At 40.1% G+C, this 18,479-nt stretch overlaps 1 protein-coding gene across 1 annotated transcript in view; it reads left to right on the top strand.

Moving 5' to 3' along the window:
* aldh7a1 (aldehyde dehydrogenase 7 family, member A1) overlaps positions 1 to 18,479 on the top strand; it is a 105,798-nt gene continuing 87,319 nt past the window's right edge. The window contains exon 1 of the mRNA XM_051908834.1: positions 1 to 239. Within this exon, the coding sequence (XP_051764794.1) occupies positions 45 to 239 (195 nt within the window). The 5' untranslated portion in view covers positions 1 to 44. The remainder of the gene's footprint in view (positions 240 to 18,479) is intronic.

The raw sequence follows: 18,479 nt of genomic DNA, 5'->3' as shown, positions 1-18,479 counted from the left end.
GTGCGCATGAGCATTGAGTTTAGCTGCCTGTTAGTCAGTTCACTATGCAGCGCGTGCTGACGCAGAGACTTGCGCGGCTCTTCTTTTTGAGGAATAAACTGTCGCTGAGTGTCCGACCAGCAGCAGCGAACATGTCAGCATTGCTCATTAACCAACCAAATTACAGTTGGTTGAAAGAGTTAGGCCTTAATGAGGACAATGACGGCGTTTATAACGGCTCATGGGGAGGACGGGGAGAGGTAAGAGGATCTCACAAGCATGACGCTCTCTAAATATATTAACCAAAGTTATCTCATTCTTTCATGCTGAAATATACTTTAATATTAACTTTTATATTAATTTATTTTATACTATAAGCTTGTGATTTGCAAAAGCTTAATTTCTGCAATGTTTGAATGAGCTGTTCTGGTCAAGGCTACTGTTGAAAAGTTTGCAAACCTGCTTCCTCATGAATGAATTCTGTACAGTTAAACTACTTTAAGGATCAGAATAGCCAGTCTATTCAAGCTGTTATTTGTAAGTGAAATTAAACATCAACTCATCTGGTAAATCATTTACAGTCTGTGGAAAAAAAAACTGCTGATGGTAGAATGTGTGAAATAATTGGATTAATTCAGTCACTTGTTTCCCAGGAAGGTGCGATGCGAACATCTGCTCACATTTTTACTGTAGTTCTTTCCATCTGTTTTCCTACACAATTGACTACCTGTTTAAGAAATGGGAAGTACATAGTATCATATATCAGTACATAGTATTACATACTATAAAGACTATTGATTTTTAATACTATGTGTTGCCAGATTGGAAATGTCCAAGTATCGTACCAGAAGCTCAAAATTATCGTATTTGGAAGAAAATGATCGTACTCGAGTTTTTAGTATAGATAAATGAACTAAATTAATAACTGATGATTTTTTACAACGGAATGAATCAACACTGAACTTACTTAAGCTGGACAATGACACTATTTTAGCTGCTGTACAGCCAAAATTATGTTCCCTCTATCTGTAAAGCTACTTTGACACAATCTACATTGTAGAAAGCGTGATATAAATAAAGGTGACTTGACGAGTCAAACGTACAGAATACAGCTATTTATCTAGACCAACAACTTTTTGACATGACCTGCAAATTACCACAATAGATAAATAACTAGGCATACATTAGTGGGAAACAACTAGTGATGGGACGGTTGATACCGGGGTTTCGATGCTTCGACTTTTTTTTTTTTTTTTCTTTTTTTTTCAAAGCACAATTGTATCACACACTGTACCAATGCTTGTATCGAAATGACAATACCACGTGATTGATGACGTTTGAAGCTTCGAACGTCATGCAGTATTGGAAAGTCGGGAGGGCTGGTTTGGAAAAACCACCTGATGCATAAAAGGAAAATGCATTTAATCATGTTTTATTGCTGGGGTCTCAGAGACCCCGAACAGAACATAAGGGTTAAACAGCTCACCCAAAATATTTTTTCAACTACTCCTGTCAATTATGATCACATCATTATATATTTTATATTATTGATTAATATGTGAATCCATTGACCAGGCTACACATGACACGAGTTGTGGTCTCATTGTCACAAATTCATTTAGATGAGATTAGTTTAGATTAGATAGAACTGCAACGTCGCATCATCAGAGGGAGTCGTTCGCCGAACTCTGTGTTGACTCAGTGCAGAGTAGGTTGGTATTCAGTAACAGCGGTCGTGAATCAGTGTGTTTTCGGTAGTTTTTGTATTTTAATTTATCATCGTCATGGCAAATTGTGTTTGCGGAGGTTGCACAATCTCCAGCCTGTCAGGACATTGAGTCCACAGGTTTACTAACAAGAAAAAGGACGGTGCTATCTTCCGTGCCTGGGTGCGCTTTGTGCAGGTGAAGAGACGGGACTTCACTTCTGCAACTGCTACGAAAAGCGCATTCACTTTAGGCCAGAGTTCAACATTGTAGTGTCCGAACTGTCATTGCGATCAATTGTTTTCCTATTGTTTATATTGACCGCACTCCCTCCCGTTACGTCACTTCCGATTTGGCATTTTTCAGATGCGGAAGTAAAATTTTCTCTCAAAAAACGACTCCAGAAGCCTAAGTAGCGTATTTATACGCTATTTCTATACATTGAATCACTGAAGCTCTAACCTGCAATATGCCCTTTAATTGTGGAAATGGCTTTTTCTGTCTTCAACAATGGCATTTTAGCTTTTTCCCTTATGCCTTTAGCTTTTCCTCTTGAATCACATCACAGGATGTCACAGGGCAATTTCAAATGAATATGAAGATAATTTGCATCTCAAAACCTTAGTAATCTGAAGCATTTATCTTAAGGCCCTTTTCATTTGTATAATTTATTTCTACACATGTTGCCTCCTAACCTTATGCTTGCAGTTTAACACACAAATGTTTGTTTTATTATTCATAACACAACAATAAATGTCTTTATAGAAATTTTATATTATAGTAAAAAAAACATAAAATTGTCTCTATTTTAAATAGACAGCATTAACTGTGTCTGGCAACTTTATTGGGGTCTATAGAAAGTTAAACATTTAAATATAGCTGCAAGCAGCGATGACGGGCCCAAGCCCGGTTGCACCGCCAACCCGGTGGCTTCAGGGCAATTGTGCATGGTGGGCAATAGGCATTTAAAACGGTTAACGTAAAATGACTATGTCAAAGTCATTTGAATACACCACATTTACTGCAGCAGTTGGTGCCCAAATGATCACAAACCACAACAGCCACATTCATGAGATCGTTTAAATTTAGATGTATTTCATGTCATAGAATATCATTGGTCAATTTCAAATGAGTGCAGAATGTCATCTTAATGTCTGTCGTTTTCTCAGACAACCTCTACAAAAGTCCAGAGCAAATTACACACTGTTATTTGCGCAAATTCAACAGTGCTTTATAATCCAGTTGGCCCTATTTATTAATTTTATAATTTTATTTTTTCATCATATACCACACATATTGAAATTAAATTAAATCGTGCTCTTTTTGGTGCATAAGATTGGTGGACAAACGATAGCTCATGGAGGTCAAAAAACACATGAAGAGAATTGTAGTTCACCCAAAAATTAAAATAATGTCTTTAATTACTCACCCTCATGTCATTCTACACCTGTAAGTTCTTTGTTTATCTTTGGACCAAAAATTAAAATATTTTTGATGTAATCCGATGGCTATTGAGAGCAAACTCACCGTCTTTTCTCAGGATCCATAAATGTACTAAAAACATATTTAGTTCATGTGAGTGCAGTGGTTCCACCTTAATATTATAAAGCGACGAGAATACTTTCTGTGCGCCTAAAAAAAACAAATTTCCAACAATATCTAGTGATGGCCGATTTCAAAACACTGCATTGAAGCTTCACAAATCTTGTTTCGAATCAGTGATTCAGCTCACCTATCAAACTGCTGAAATCATGTGACTTTCGCGCTCCAAACCACTGATTCGAAACAAAAGGGGGGGACTACAGAGAGAGAGACAGAGAGAGTGTGAAAAATCCACATTCAAACCAAAATATCTGACTTCCTGTTGGTCAGAGCTAACGAGTGTAAATTAGAAAGTTGTCCGTCTTAATAAGAACAATATGTCTACCGAGTTTGGTGACTGTAGGTTAAACTAACCCCCCACTTTTGTCAAAAGGTGGCGCTATAGAGGCCCTCCTCCCCTCCTGTTTCTAAGGCTTTGCCCATGTCTACTGGATGACAATCCTGACGTGTGTCGAGTTTCTTGCAATTTGAAGCATGCTGAGAGTCTCCAAAACAAATATTGAAGTTTGATCTGTTGCTATGGCAACAGTGCTTGAAAAATACCAAAAATCTTTTCACAAGTCTACTAGGGCTGGGCGATAAAACAATAATGATATGTATCGCGATAGACACGTGATCGATATCAATAAAAAATGTGTTCGATATTTTTTTTATTCTTCGTCGGAAGAAAACAGAGGTTGCGAAGCAAGTTTGGTTGCATTAACAAAGGCACTCGCTCTCTGGTAACCTAGCAACGTAGGGAGTGACACGCTAACAGCCAATCATGTAACAGTATCATGTTTGGTTGCGCCGTATCGTTGTCTCGTGCTGGTCTGCTGGATTCCTCTTCAGTAACCGGCAACTAATAAGCAGAAAATGAGTGCCACAGCGAGCGAGGAAATTGTAAATAAAAGAGGAAAAGTCAGCTCGCCAGTATGGCAGTTTTTTGGATATTATAAGTCTGACCGTAGTCAGACCAATGTCGTCTGCAAATTATGCAAGACTGGTAATACCACGAACTTGATGTACCATCTTAGCCGCGCTCACCCTTTGGAGCACAGCCGTATTCAACCAACAACATCTGTAGCTGCAACACCGCACAACATTTTAATTATTTGAGTTTTCCATGGTTGTTGACATTTCTGTCTTAATAACTGAGGGGATTATGATCAGAGGAAGGTTAAGTTTAAAATAAAAATGTTTAAATGTAATATATTTTTCTCCTGGTCCTTATTTTAAATGGGTCAGAAAAAATATCAATAATTATCGATATCGACCGATATGAAACACTGATATCGTGATACAGTTTTCAGCTATATCGCCCAGCCCTAAAGTCTACATTCGCCATGTCTTGACATTATTTTAATGAAGTTTAAAGGAAATTGGGTAAAAATAAGAGGGTGATCTCAAAGTATTTTGAAAGTGACACACTTCCTGTTGCGGTTGGTGGCGCTATATCTTTGACCCACGGACACACAGCTGAAGTTTCATAAAAATCAATCAGTGCAGATGTTATAACACACTTCCTGTTCCCCTTATCTCACCATAAATTCATTGCCTCGCCACGGCCAAACTGTTCGGCTGTGAGCATCAGACCAACTGCAACAGTGAGCGATTAAAGACCTATGAAGGTCATTTTAGGCAAAAGAGCTGAAAAATCACAAATACAGTCAATAATAAAGATTTAGTGGTTCATCACTTTTGTCCAATAGGTGGCGCTGTGGCCAAATTAATGAGGTTTGGTCAGAGTGAAGTGACAATGACACTCGCAAAGATTGGTGTGAATATGTCAAAGCATTGCAGAGATACAGCTTCAAGAGTCATTTTGGCATCAAGCCTCTAATTCATTGCTTTGATATACAAATACGGTTTCGTCTATCAACACGAAATCCATAACTTTTTACCAACATGGTCTGAAGATGATACGATTCGATTTTGGAGAAAATTAGACCAACCTTCTAGGAGTAGTTCGAAAAAGTGTGTTTTAAAGAAAATCAAATTGGCGGACAGGAAGGCTGACTATGGCAAAATTGGCATCAATGTTCTCAGCATGACCCACGGAATCTAATAAGACCAGTCTCATTACAATAGGCCACATTTACATAAAGCTATTAGCATTTTTTTAAATTTCATTATAAAATTTGACCACAAGGAGATACTATCTCAAAACCTATTGTGTATCTTCAGAGCATGGTGCCGATGGCGCATCCTGAGTTTCGCAATGGTACATCAATGCATTCAAATAATATAGAATTTTATATCATAATACTGTATTGTAGTTAATGGAAATTTCATGTTTTGTTCAATTATAGCGCCATGTGTCCTCAGGGTAACCCCATACACGTGTGTCAAATTTGTTGCAAATATCTCATTTTGTTTTGGAGTTATAGACATTTATATGTATGAGATCATAAATGACCCATGGACGACTTTTTGTTTTTTTTGCCACTTCCTATCAAAATTTTGACATTTGGGCTATGACATTCAGATAACCAGCTTAGGTTCCGTGTTTCCTATGCTGGTTTCGTCTCGATCGGACTAACGGTTTCGAAGCGCTATCGAATCGTTTTTAAGCGCTAAATCACCACGCCGCACAAACCGTAAGTCGAAACCTAGCATGTTTTGTATCGTTGCACTCGGCAAGGATTCAGGAGTCTAAGGATGCGACTCCCGTGAAAATAAGCCAACCAGATCAAAAGTTATAAGCATATGAAGAAAAAAAATTCTCCACTAGGTGGCGCTGGTCCGAAACTTCTCAGGCTCCTTCAGGGCATTGTGCTGATGACCCATACCGAGTTTCGTAATGATATGCTAATGCGTTCGTAAAATACAGCATTTTAGCACAAAATTCAAAATGGCCGATATGGGAAAATTGGATATCAATCGACTCGGCATGATGCCCCGAATCCAGCGAGAAGTTATTATTTTTGGACAAACCTATCAGAAGTTATAAGCAAAAATGGCAATTTTTTCATATCTCCGGACCAGTAGGTGGCACTGTGCCGAAACACTGCATGTTGCCTCAGGTCATGCTTGTGATGACACGTACCAAGTTTGGTCTGAATACGGTAAAGCATTGCGGAGATACAGCCTTGTCTATTTTCGCAAGCGGGATCGCACGTCAAGTTCATAGAGAGCTTTATTCAGTCCATTTTAAATTCTGATTTTGGACGCCTCTGAAATGGGTCAAACCTAGATATTACCCGAGAAGTTCAAGTAAATGCGCTAGAAATCCACGCTCATTCAAGGATGTGCATTTAATTGCATGGATGCCTGCAGGATTTCATCTGACAGTATGCACAAAGTGTTTTTTATTTAACACTAAAAAGTTAAAAAAGCACATATAGCCTAACTATTACGCTCCTTTTGGACCATCAGTGAGAGCAGCGGTACCACAGAACGAGTGTAAACAACTGAATAACAGAGCTGGTTGTTCTCTCGATACTCTGTTTGTTTTACTGACTGAGAAATCGCTTCTGATGATTTAGTGAGAGAGCAGATCCACTCCAAACAAATGGGAGTGGATTCAGACCATTTTGCAAAAGCGTTTGACCAATTCATAATTTAGAACATAATTTAAGCGTCAAAAATATTGTGCGCAGTTCAGTTACACAGCTGTTAAACTGAATATTCGAAGCGAAGCAAACTTTTTTTCTTAAATATGTGGTGCCTGAGGTGAAGAGTGACTTTATGCCAATAAACTGAAGACACATCCTATGATATTAATCAGATAACTTAGATACATAACATAGACGTAACACATTACAACTTGTATCTGCATAAAAGGATGCAAATGCCAGTGGACTTTAAGTTACGTGCTATAGCGAGAGAGAGAGAGGGAGAGCTCCCGCCGTGATGCGCTTTCATGACAGCGTGCTGAAACACGGGCAAGGACAGAATTTACTGTAGATTTCTATAAAGTTCTCATTATAATGCTATGTTTATGGCAGATTTGTGCTTTATTTTCATCTACATTATTAAGTGATTCCATTGCATAAATTGCCTGCACGTTTTCGAAGCCATACAAATTATACAAATTAGCATATGCCATTGAACAAATATGACAAAAAAAGCACTGCTGCGTTATTATAACATCAGTTTTTTTTAAAGAAACATCTAGCCTAAAAGCAATCAAATAACTCAGATATCTGGCATTGTATTTGAGCATGAAACTAAACACTGATATGCAGCACATTCAGCATGTTAATAAATGTTGATATCACAACGCGTCCTATATTAGATTAATCAGATGAAAAAGTTTGAGTTCGAAAAAGCACAACAAATTCACATTCTATTAGGCTACGTTAGTGTCACTGTAACGAATCGTCACTAAGACTGGGATCCATTTGCATGCTTTATTAAACAGAGTGGTCGTACAAGCAGGGTCAAACAGGAGCGAACGGGAATAACAGAGGCGGTCAGTATCGTGGTCAAATAACAGGCAAAGGGTCAGGACAGGCAGATATTACTCACAGAACAGAAATCAGGCAAGGATCAAGGGCAGGCAGCAAGGGTCGAGAAACCGGGTCACACATAGTCAGTAACAGGCAATAAGACAGGGTATAAACGCTCAGAAATGGATACTGAAGTAAATGTCCTCGGCGCCTGGAGTCCAGCAGCTCACGGACTTGGTAAGCCTCCTCGCCTTCCACTAGGATGGGAGGGGGGCCCTGATCACCTGACCTCTCCTCCCCCTCCTCGCTGGGACCATCGGCAGGCTTGAGCAGTGAGACATGGAATGTAGGAGAAATGCGAAAGTGATTAGGCAGGGCGAGACGAAAAGAAACAGGTGTTATTTGATGTGTGATTTGATATGGGCCAACGTACCTTGGGCTTAACTTGCGGCAGGGGAGCTTCAACCGGAGGTCCCGTGTGGATAGCCAGACCCATTGACCCGGCTGGTACGGAGGAGCCGGACGGCGGCGGCGGTCTGCTTGATCCTTCTGCCGGCGGACTGCGTGTTGAAGATGGATGTGTGCTCTATCCCCAAGTCGCCTCGCTACGGGTCATCCAGTCGTTGACTGCGGGAACGTTGGTGGGCTCTCCAGACCATGGGAATAATGGCGGTTGGAATCCAAGAATGCACTGGAATGGTGTTACTCCGGTGGCTGGTTTGCGCAGGGAATTCTGGGCGTATTCGGCCCACAGCAGATATCGGGACCAGTCATTTTGGTTTTGATTGCAATAGGAACGTAGAAAGCGGGTGAGTTCTTGGTTTAAACGTTCAGTTTGACCGTTGGATTGTGGGTGATAGCCGGAGGTGAGGCTGACATTGATGCTGAGCGCTTGACAGAATGGTGCCCAGAGGCGAGAGGTGAACTGGGGGCCCCGGTCAGACACAATGTCCTCTGGTAGACCATATATACGGAAGACCCAGTTGTATAGTTGCTCGGCGGTTTGCATGGCCGTGGGTAGCTTGGCGAGGGGAATGAGGCGGCATGCCTTGGAAAACCGGTCCACCACCGTGAGTATGGTGGTGTATCCATTAGAGACAGGCAGATCCGTGACGAAGTCCACGGCGATGTGGGACCAGGGGCGTTGTGGGAGTGGTAGAGGTTGCAGCAAGCCGGTGGGGAGTTGATGTGAGGGTTTATTTTTTTGGCAGACTTGGCATGCGTTGACGAAGTGAGTATTATCCTTGGGTAGAGATGGCCACCAGAACCGATTCTGAAGAAGTTGAGTGGTTGCTGTAATACCAGGATGACCAGAGGAAGGAGAGTTTTGTACCATCTCCAGGACACGGCTGCGGAAGCCCATGGGCACAAAAGTTCTTTCCGGGGGACAGTCAGGAGGTGTCTTATTCCCAGCATTAGCCTGTTCCAGCTCTGTCATAATATCCCACTGTATAGGTGCAACAACAAGAGAGGCAGGTATTACGGTTTCGTGGCTTTGAGCTTGGTTCTCACCTTCGAACTGTCGTGACAGGGCATCTGCTTTGACGTTCTTGGATCCAGGACGGTAGGTGACAGTGAAGTGAAAACGAGAGAAGAACAGGGACCAGCGGGCTTGACGTGGGTTGAGTCTCTTGGCAGTTCGCAGGTAATCTTAATTTTTGTGATCGGTCAGGACAATGAAAGGATGTGTAGCCCCCTCCAGCCAGTGGCGCCACTCCTCGAAGGCGGTTTTCATGGCCAGTAGCTCTCGGTCTCCGACATCATAGTTGTGTTCTGCCGATGTGAGCTTCCTGGAATGAAATGCACAGGGGTCTCCCCGAGACCAGTGTTGGATGTATCCACCTCGGCGATGAACGGGAGAGAGGGGTCTGGATGGTGGAGAATGGGACCCGAGGTGAAGCGTTCCTTGAGGTCCTGGAAGGCATTAATGGCAGATGGAGACCACTTGAGTCGATTTTGCCGCTTCTTCACCATGCTGGTAAGCGGGCAGGCTATGGTACTGAAATTTCGGATGAACCGGCGGTAGAAGTTGGCGAACCCAAGAAAACGTTGTAGCTCCTTGAGTGTATTGGGACGTGGCCAGTTCAGGATGGCGGTTACCTTCTTCTCGTCCATGGCAACGCCCTCCGGGCTGATGACGTAGCCGAGGAATGACGTGGATGTCTTGTGGAACTCACATTTTTCCACCTTGGCGTAGAGTTGATACTGGATTAGCCTCTGAAGAACCTGTCTGACCTGAGAGATATGTTCCTTCATATTATCTGAATAAATCAGAATGTCATCAATGTAAACGATTACAAACTTGTTTAACATATCTCTGAATACGTCGTTGATAAAGGCCTGAAATACGGACGGACTATTGACCAGCCCGAAGGGCATAACAAGATATTCGTAGTGCCCAGTAGCCGTCGAGAATGCAGTTTTCCACTCGTCACCCTCTCTTATGCGGATTAGGTTATATGCACTGCGGAGATCAAGCTTGGTAAAGTACCTGGCTGTGCGAAGTTTCTCCAGAGCAGCGGGAACCAAAGGCAGTGGGTAGCGGAACTTAACTGCGATCTCATTTAGACCCCGGTAGTCGATGCAGGGGCGGAGACCCCTGTCCTTCTTCCCCTCGAAGAAGAAACCAGCAGATGCAGGTGACGTAGACGGTCAAATAAATCCCTTGGCCAGTTCCTCCTCTATGTATTTCTTCATAGACTCAGATTCCGGTTGGGATAACGGGAAGATACGGCCCTTGGGTGGTGTTGATCCTGGAATCATCTATGGCACAGTCATGAGGACGGTGAGGTGGTAATTGGGAGGCACGTACCTTGCTGAAGGCTACAGCCAGGTCTTGGTATTCGCTGGGGAGTTGTAAGCCAGAGGGAGTTTCCGTGGTGGGTTCTGTGGAGACTACTGTGGGTTCGGTGGCCTGGATGGTTCTGACACTTACAGGAGGTGATTGAGGCAGACACTTGGTTAAGCAGTGCTTGTTCCAGTGAATAATTTGACCCTCTCTCCAGCAGATGTGTGGATTATAAGTGCGGAGCCACGGTAACCCCAGAATGACTGAAGAAGTGGACGTAGGCAGGACATGGAATTGGATACGTTCGGTGTGAAAAATGCCAATCTGCATGGTTAGAGGTTGCGTAATGGTGTTAATGCTTCCTGAGCCCAGAGGGCGTCCATCTATGGCTTCCACTGTGAGAGAAGAGAGACATTGAATTAATGGGATTTTCTGCTGCTCGACATAGCTCTGGGATATGAAGTTTCCCGCAGCCCCGGAATCCAATAACGCAGAGGTCCCCAGAGAGACGCCGTTTAACAACAGTTTGATGGGGACAGACACACACATGGCTGAAGAGTAATGGGGTTTGGAATCACTCACCGAACGTGGGGTTTCAGGGCGAGAACGCACCGGGCAGTTGTTCCTCACATGACCTGGACCGCCACAGTACAGACACAGACGATGGGCTATACGGCGACCTCTCTCCTCCTCAGTCAGACGATAAGCATTGATTTGCATGGGTTCATTGGACTCCGGGTCAGCCGTTGGAGGAGCGCGGGTGCTGCGTTTGGAGCTTGCTTTACGAGCACGAATGAGATTATCGACATGAATGGCGAGTTCAATAAACTGGTCCAGACTTTTCCCTTCATCTCGGCAGGCGAGTTCAGTTTGTAATTCTTGCGACAGTCCTCTTCTGAAACAAACTTTGAGTGTGTCACTCACCCAGTTGGTCTGTGCAGCAAGCGTACGGAAAGCCAACGCATACTTAGCCGCCGTTCTCTGTCCCTGAGTGAGTTCTAATAGTCGATCGCCGGCTCCCTTGCCATCACCGGGATGATCGAACACCTCCCTGAATCTCTGTAAGAAGAACTCATACGAAGGGAAAGCAGATCCATCATCTGCCCATACCGCTGTAATCCAGTCTAGCGCTCTTCCCGTAAACAATGAACAAATTAAAGCGATCTTACCGGCATCAGTACTAAACATGGCAGGCTGCTGATTGATGAAGAGGGAACACTGAAGAATGAATCCCTTGCACTTTGCTGGGTCGCCGTCGAATTTTTCAGGCAGAGAGAGGCGGGGATTAGTTGGTGGCGGCGTCCTTACTGCATGTGTAATGGCGGCCGCGGCGGGCGGGGAAGACGCTGCGGGAGCGTTGAGCTGCAAGCCCTGGAGTGCTTTCACCAGTTCCTCCGTGAGGCTTGTGAGACGGTTGAGCTGATTTGGGTGAGCAGCCAGCTGACTGGCCTGAGCAGACATGGTGGCACACAGGTGAGAGAAAGCAGCTGGATCTGGAGTTGGCGAAGTCTTCTGTAACGAATCGTCACTAAGACTGGGATCCATTTGCATGCTTTATTAAACAGAGTGGTCGTACAGGCAGGGTCAAACAGGAGCGAACAGGAATAACAGAGGCAGGCAGTATCGTGGTCAAATAACAGGCAAAGGGTCAGGACAGGCAGATATCACTCACAGAACAGAAATCAGGCAAGGATCAAGGACAGGCAGCAAGGGTCGAGAAACCGGGTCACACGTAGTCAGTAACAGACAATAAGACGGTATAAACGCTCAGAAATGTTCACCAAGGCAAAACAAGACTTTGCGGTGCACTGAGGTGAGTGGCAGTCTTTTTATAGTCCGGGTTATGGGTTACAGCTGGTGGTGTAATCAGTCCAAGGTACGGGCTTATCGGAAATGTAGTGCAAGTGTAAGCGTGTGTGTTAGTATTCCGGTGATGGCTCCCTTCGATGGCCAGAGGAGGGAACCACGGAGTTCGTCTCTGTGACAGTCACTATTGTACCAAAATGTTATTTTACAGTATGAAAATCACTGATGAAGGCGCCGATTTATGTTTCTGCCGGTGGGTGTCCACTCTCCATGAGAAAAAGCATGTTGAGATTCATGACAGGACAAAGTTTGAGCGTTACAAATGCGCTCTCGACATTAACAAAATAGAAACTGCCTCAAATAGACTATAAAAACGAAAAGAAAGCCGTGTCTGAAGGCTTCAAACGATTTTTATTGGTTGAAATGAAATGAGAATGTCTTGTGTTTTTCCGTGGGTGCTCGGGGGCTCGGTGCCTATGCTGATGATTATTGTTAAATTAATTATGAATATAATTTAAAGGATATTTGGTAACACTTTATAATAATGTTCAGTTATAAGTCACTTATAAATTATTAGTTATATACCCTATACCCTCACCAGTCAGCACTCACACGGCAGTACACACTACAAAGTGTTCAACACCTGTTATAGATGATGTGTAAATGCATGAATAAATCATTTACAAGGCTTTCTGCATCCCCTATTCTAAAGTGTAAACTATTCATCACTTATAAATGTGTTACATATCATTTGTAGACCTTTCTTTCCTGTTACAAATTATTTGTATATGTATACAAGTTATTTATAATGCTTTCTGCATCCCCTATTCTAAAGTGTAAACTATTCATCATTTATAAATGTGTTACATATCATTTGCGGATCTTCCTGTTACATGATCCATCTCATTCCATCACATTACCCAAGCCTAAACTTTACATTATAATTAAAAAAAAAAAAAAAAAAAAAAATACACGCTCTTCCACCGTTTAACCAGCACTTAATCATTTAATTTTTATTTTGTTTTTCATGGAACAGCTCCTCACCATAACATGAAAATGCACCATAAACTGATAATAAATGTAGTCCATTATTTCGTGCATTTTATTTCAAGTCTTCAGAAGTCGTACGATGCCATCGTGTGAGGGAAAAGATTCTTATAATGTATAATGGTTATATTACGTTAATAATAATTAATACCCGTTAATACCAATCCGCCGTTTCATAACTTTCAAAATTAGCGCTTCTGACAATACGACACAGGTTTGCGGCAGTGACGTCAAACCTTGCTCCTTATTGGCTGTCACATTTGATTTGCGACTACCATAGAGTGTTTGCGACATGCCGAATTTGAGTTGCTGTGTTGAGATTCGGCGTGACGCTTTGGAGGATGGACATGCAGATCAGAGGAATGTTTGCAGCGATTAAACACTTTAATTTCATTCTGTAATTCACACAATTATGTTTTGCTGTCATTTCATTGGTAATGTAGCACACACGTCATTTTGTCTGTTCTCTATACAGCTTTTTGTAATGTTTTAAATAAATTATTGTGACTAACGTACATTTATCTGCCTGTTACACTACGTATATTGTCAAAATGGTTATGCTTAAGGTTATAGGATGGAGTAGGGAGCTTAAAATTATTATTTTTATACAACAGTATATCAACTAAGATAACAGTCACTGAGAATATATATTGCGTTTTAATTTTTGTGAAGTGGCTAAAAAGTGGTCATGTTTAGGTATAAGGGGTGAGTTAGGGGCTCAAAGATATCTATATAATAGTAAAATATATTTGCATATAAATATTAGAATTTTTATATAAAAATATATAATTTAAATGTCAGGATTCGTATAGATTTTTATATCCTGTAACTGAAAGGTATACTTTGCATATGGTAAATTTACAAATTGTAGTTTGTACATAATTTCTAAAGAAGACCTGCAAATGATATGTAACACATTTACAAATGATGAATAGTTTACACTTTAGAATAGGGGATGCAGAAAGTGTTATAAATGACTTGTATACATATACAAATAATTTGTAACAGGAAAGAAAGGTCTACAAAGATATGTAACACATTTACAAGTGATAAACATACACTTCATCTATAACAGGTGTTGAACACTTTCTAGTGTGTACTGCAGCGTGAGTGCTGACTGGTGAGGGTATAGACAGCTGTCTTCTCTGACACACATGGAGTGTTTAACTCTGTGCACCTGATGTGAGCTTCAGTGGAAGGTAAAACCGTTTCAGAGGTTCACTTCATCACTAGATCCCACACACTCCACACAGAACACAAGCCTGTGCTGATGAGTGAAAGGATTTAATATAATCCACTAGAATCACCTGACTGTAAGGCATTTATAAATGTTTATCCACTTCAAAACAAATAAATTACTCTTCTTAAAAATAGTGCTTTAGCATATCTGCATGTTTGTGCCTTTGAACACAGACCAGCTTACAACTTCATCAATAAATCATATACTGATCATTTACTAATGGTTTGTTCAACATTTGTTCATGATTAACAATTGTTTGAGATAATGATACTAAAACAATTTTGTCATAAATACTTCAATTATTATAAGTGATACGTGAAACACATTTGTAAATTGTTAGCATAACACTTATTAATCATTTATGAACGTATATTGTCATGTTTTGTAAATGATTCGTTCATTAACTAATAACTTTTAAGTGTCTTATAACTGAATTAATAAAACATTCATAAAATGTTAATATATCACTTATTAATCATTTATGAACGTATAGCCATGTTTTGTAAATGATTTGTTCATAATTAAATAATTTATAAATGACTTATAACTGAATAAAACATTCATAAAATATTAGTATATCACTTATCAATCATTTATAAATGTATATTCATGTTTTGTAAATGATTTGTTAATCATTAACTAATAATTCATAAATGATTTATAACTGAACATTATTATAAAGTGTTACCGGATATTTTCAGCACAAGATAAAAGCTTGGCGCTGCACAGCTTGCATTGAACTGTATTTTCATCTATCTTAAAGTGAAACCAGACATTCTCTCTCAAGTCTTTTTGCTGGCAAGCTAAACAATTAGAGCTCAGGGCGCCACCCAAAGTGCTGCTATAACCAATCAGGAGAAGAAAAAACAAAACAAAAAACTTGATCATGATTTTGATCATCGTTTACATGATCGATCGTCACTGTCACGGTCGAGTACTCGATCGCTGTTGCACATCCCTAGTATTATCACACTTTTATTTTTTTTATTCACATTTATTTTGTGTGTGTGTGTATATATATATATATATATATATATATATATATATATATATATGTTTATTTTATTAAATAACTAACTGAATAAAGTGCAATAATGCTATTATTATTTTATTTTTTATAGTTGCATTTAATGGTTCATGCTATGTGCAGTGTTGTAGCGAAACTGTACAGGTATTTAATTAATTTATGGGTGAAATATATGAATATAATAAATCATAAAGCTTTATTATTAATTATAATACATATACCGACCCAAGAGGGAATTATACATATATTGTGAATTAATTACAACGAATTATAATCAGTTACATATATGATTAGTTCTGGTTTGATAATAATTTAGAGAAACTATTAGTTTGTCCAGCAAACCGTTAGCTCCTCATAGCCGATTATAAAAGGAAGGTTTTTCTCTGGCCACGAGAAAGACTTCCTATTCTAGCATCAATGCGTAAAGCAAGGATACTGGATCGAAACGTTAAAGTGACCTGGGTTTGTTGAATGAGACGTGCGTGAAATGGCGAGGGACAATCGAGAGACGCATGTCATTGTGTTTTAAGGACAACAGACCAGAACGCCTCCTTGGGTACATCAGCCAATGATGAGGGTGCGATTTTGGCGGGCAAACTTTTTCTTTGTCTCCATTTATTACCTAATTTGCATGGTTTATGAAGTGTCAGATCTGAGTACATTTTCTTCAAAGTACCATTAAAAATAGAAGAATGCATTTTACAGTCATGTGACATACATTTTCAATTGGAGCATAACGAAAGCCTTACAATGAGACCAAGCTTGTCAGATGGCAAAGACATAAAAGGGGAGATACAGTTTATACTTGAGTTTTATCATTTAGAATAAAACTAATACAACTACAGTCATAGCTAAGCTTCTATACTAGGGATACATACGTGTACCTTGAACTCAACGACGGGTACACTTTGGCACAGTCATATTTGGAGGATAAATGTATATTCACAATCTCCATGCGTGTTTGTGAGTGTCTGTATGTGTGTGTGTATTGGGGTTGTGGCCAGTGTCTGTGATCACATGACCCTTAGCCCCACCAGGGTGACTCTTTGAAGTCCCTGGAGCTGGTGAGAATATGTTCTGGTTTTTTTTACTGGGGTAACAAAGGTGCCAATGGGGCAATTGGTCCCCGACTTGCCAGAGCCGATTCGTGATTTACACGCACAGTTCAGGAGGCTAAAAGCATTCTGAAGATTCTAAAGTTGACGGGCAGATCCGATTTTGAACAGACGCTACAGTGTGCACCAAAACGAATCTACAGGTTCTCTCATGAGAAACAGACAGAGAAACATATGTGCACCCCTGATTATGTGACGGCAGCCTAATATTCAAGCTGTCTGTGTTTTTAATGTTAATCAAACAACAAAAGACAACGAAGTCATTCAATGCTCTTAACTGAATAGCTTTTGTAACTTTAATAATGATTAATCTTTATTTAATTAATACAGTGAAGGTTATATGCAATGTTGTTTTACATTTGATTACTTTATTCAATTTCTCTTCCTGAAAACTACTGTTAGATACCTGAGAAACCTTGAAAGCACTGTTTATTTTATTTGTATTTTTGCTCTATTGTATTTATTTGTGCTGTTGCTTATTTATTTTTTATTTTCTTTATTTTTTTATTTGACAGTAGTCCTTTTTTCCCCTGAACATAGCACATACTGAACAGTACCGGAACTGTGACCTTAAAACCATGATACAAACCGAAGCATGAGAGTAATTTGAACCGTTACACCCCTAATACCTACTTATTCATTTGCAACACTCCTTTTATTCCATGTTTCAGTCAAGTGTGAAGTCGTGATACTGTTTTTCCTTTGTGCTTCGCTTTATAGCATTGTTTTGACATGGGGTGAAGTCAAGGGACTGGGGCATGTACAGCGGCCTGGGCATGCCTCCTTTGAAGTTATGTTATCAGCAGATCAGTGGCAAAGCTGGGGGGCCTTGCGAAACATACTTCTTAATTGACATTACTTTTATTTCAAAAGAGATCCGTGCGTGAATGCAGCTTATTAGATCTCCTGCTGTCTATGATGTCAGTAACAATCAAACAACAAAACCACTCACAGTTCTTGAATAGAAAACGTTCACAGGGCTCAACGCTAAAGACTTTTTCTACTGGCCCAGTCGGGCCAGTGGTTCAAATTTTTACTTGCCCTGCCAAAATTTTCACTGGCCCCACAATAAAAAATGAATAAAGTAAAAGAAAAGAAAATCGGCCTATAAAATAAGCCTAGTTATTGTTTATGTTGGCTTTGTTACATTTAACTTTAATAAATAGTGTTATGACACCAAAGGTACTAGATAAACTCATTAAATTTTTAAATATTGTTAGACAAATAAACAGTAAGTAATAAATTAGTAACAAATAATCAAATTACCAGTAATAGCACAAATAAATACAACAGAACAAACATATAAATGAAATAAACAGTGCTTTTCAAGTTTTAAAGTTAATCAGTCAAGAGCTGTTACAGATGCATAAATAATGTTTTGAAATGTTGAAAATATAAAACGTTAAATACTGTTATTTGAAATTATTTAAAAAATGAAGACGCTTTAAATGTGAAATTAAACCTGCCAGTAGGTGGCAGCGAATCACTGTTAATGAGCGAGTCATTGAGATTCAACCGATTCATTCAAACGGCTGATTCATTCAGGAAGTGTTGCTCAGAGACGCAAAACAATTCTGTAGACTTTGTTTGAAACTATTTTTCGTTGGCAAAATAGAGCGAAACAGGTGATTTGGTGTCTTAAATGTAAGTCACTTGATATTAAGTTCTTGTTTATTAAACTGTACGTTATATAAAATCAATATCATTCTGAGGCCATTCTAAATGCATTTTAATAGACTAAATCACACAGTGAAAGCGTACACTCTAAATATGCACGCGCACCGGTCTAACCTACT

The sequence above is a fragment of the Ctenopharyngodon idella genome, chromosome 10 (genome assembly GCF_019924925.1).
Source record: "Ctenopharyngodon idella isolate HZGC_01 chromosome 10, HZGC01, whole genome shotgun sequence".
NCBI classification, from domain to species: Eukaryota; Metazoa; Chordata; class Actinopteri; order Cypriniformes; family Xenocyprididae; genus Ctenopharyngodon; species Ctenopharyngodon idella.
The sequence above is the reverse complement of the archived record's forward strand: the minus strand, read 5'-3'. Positions and strand labels throughout refer to the sequence as shown.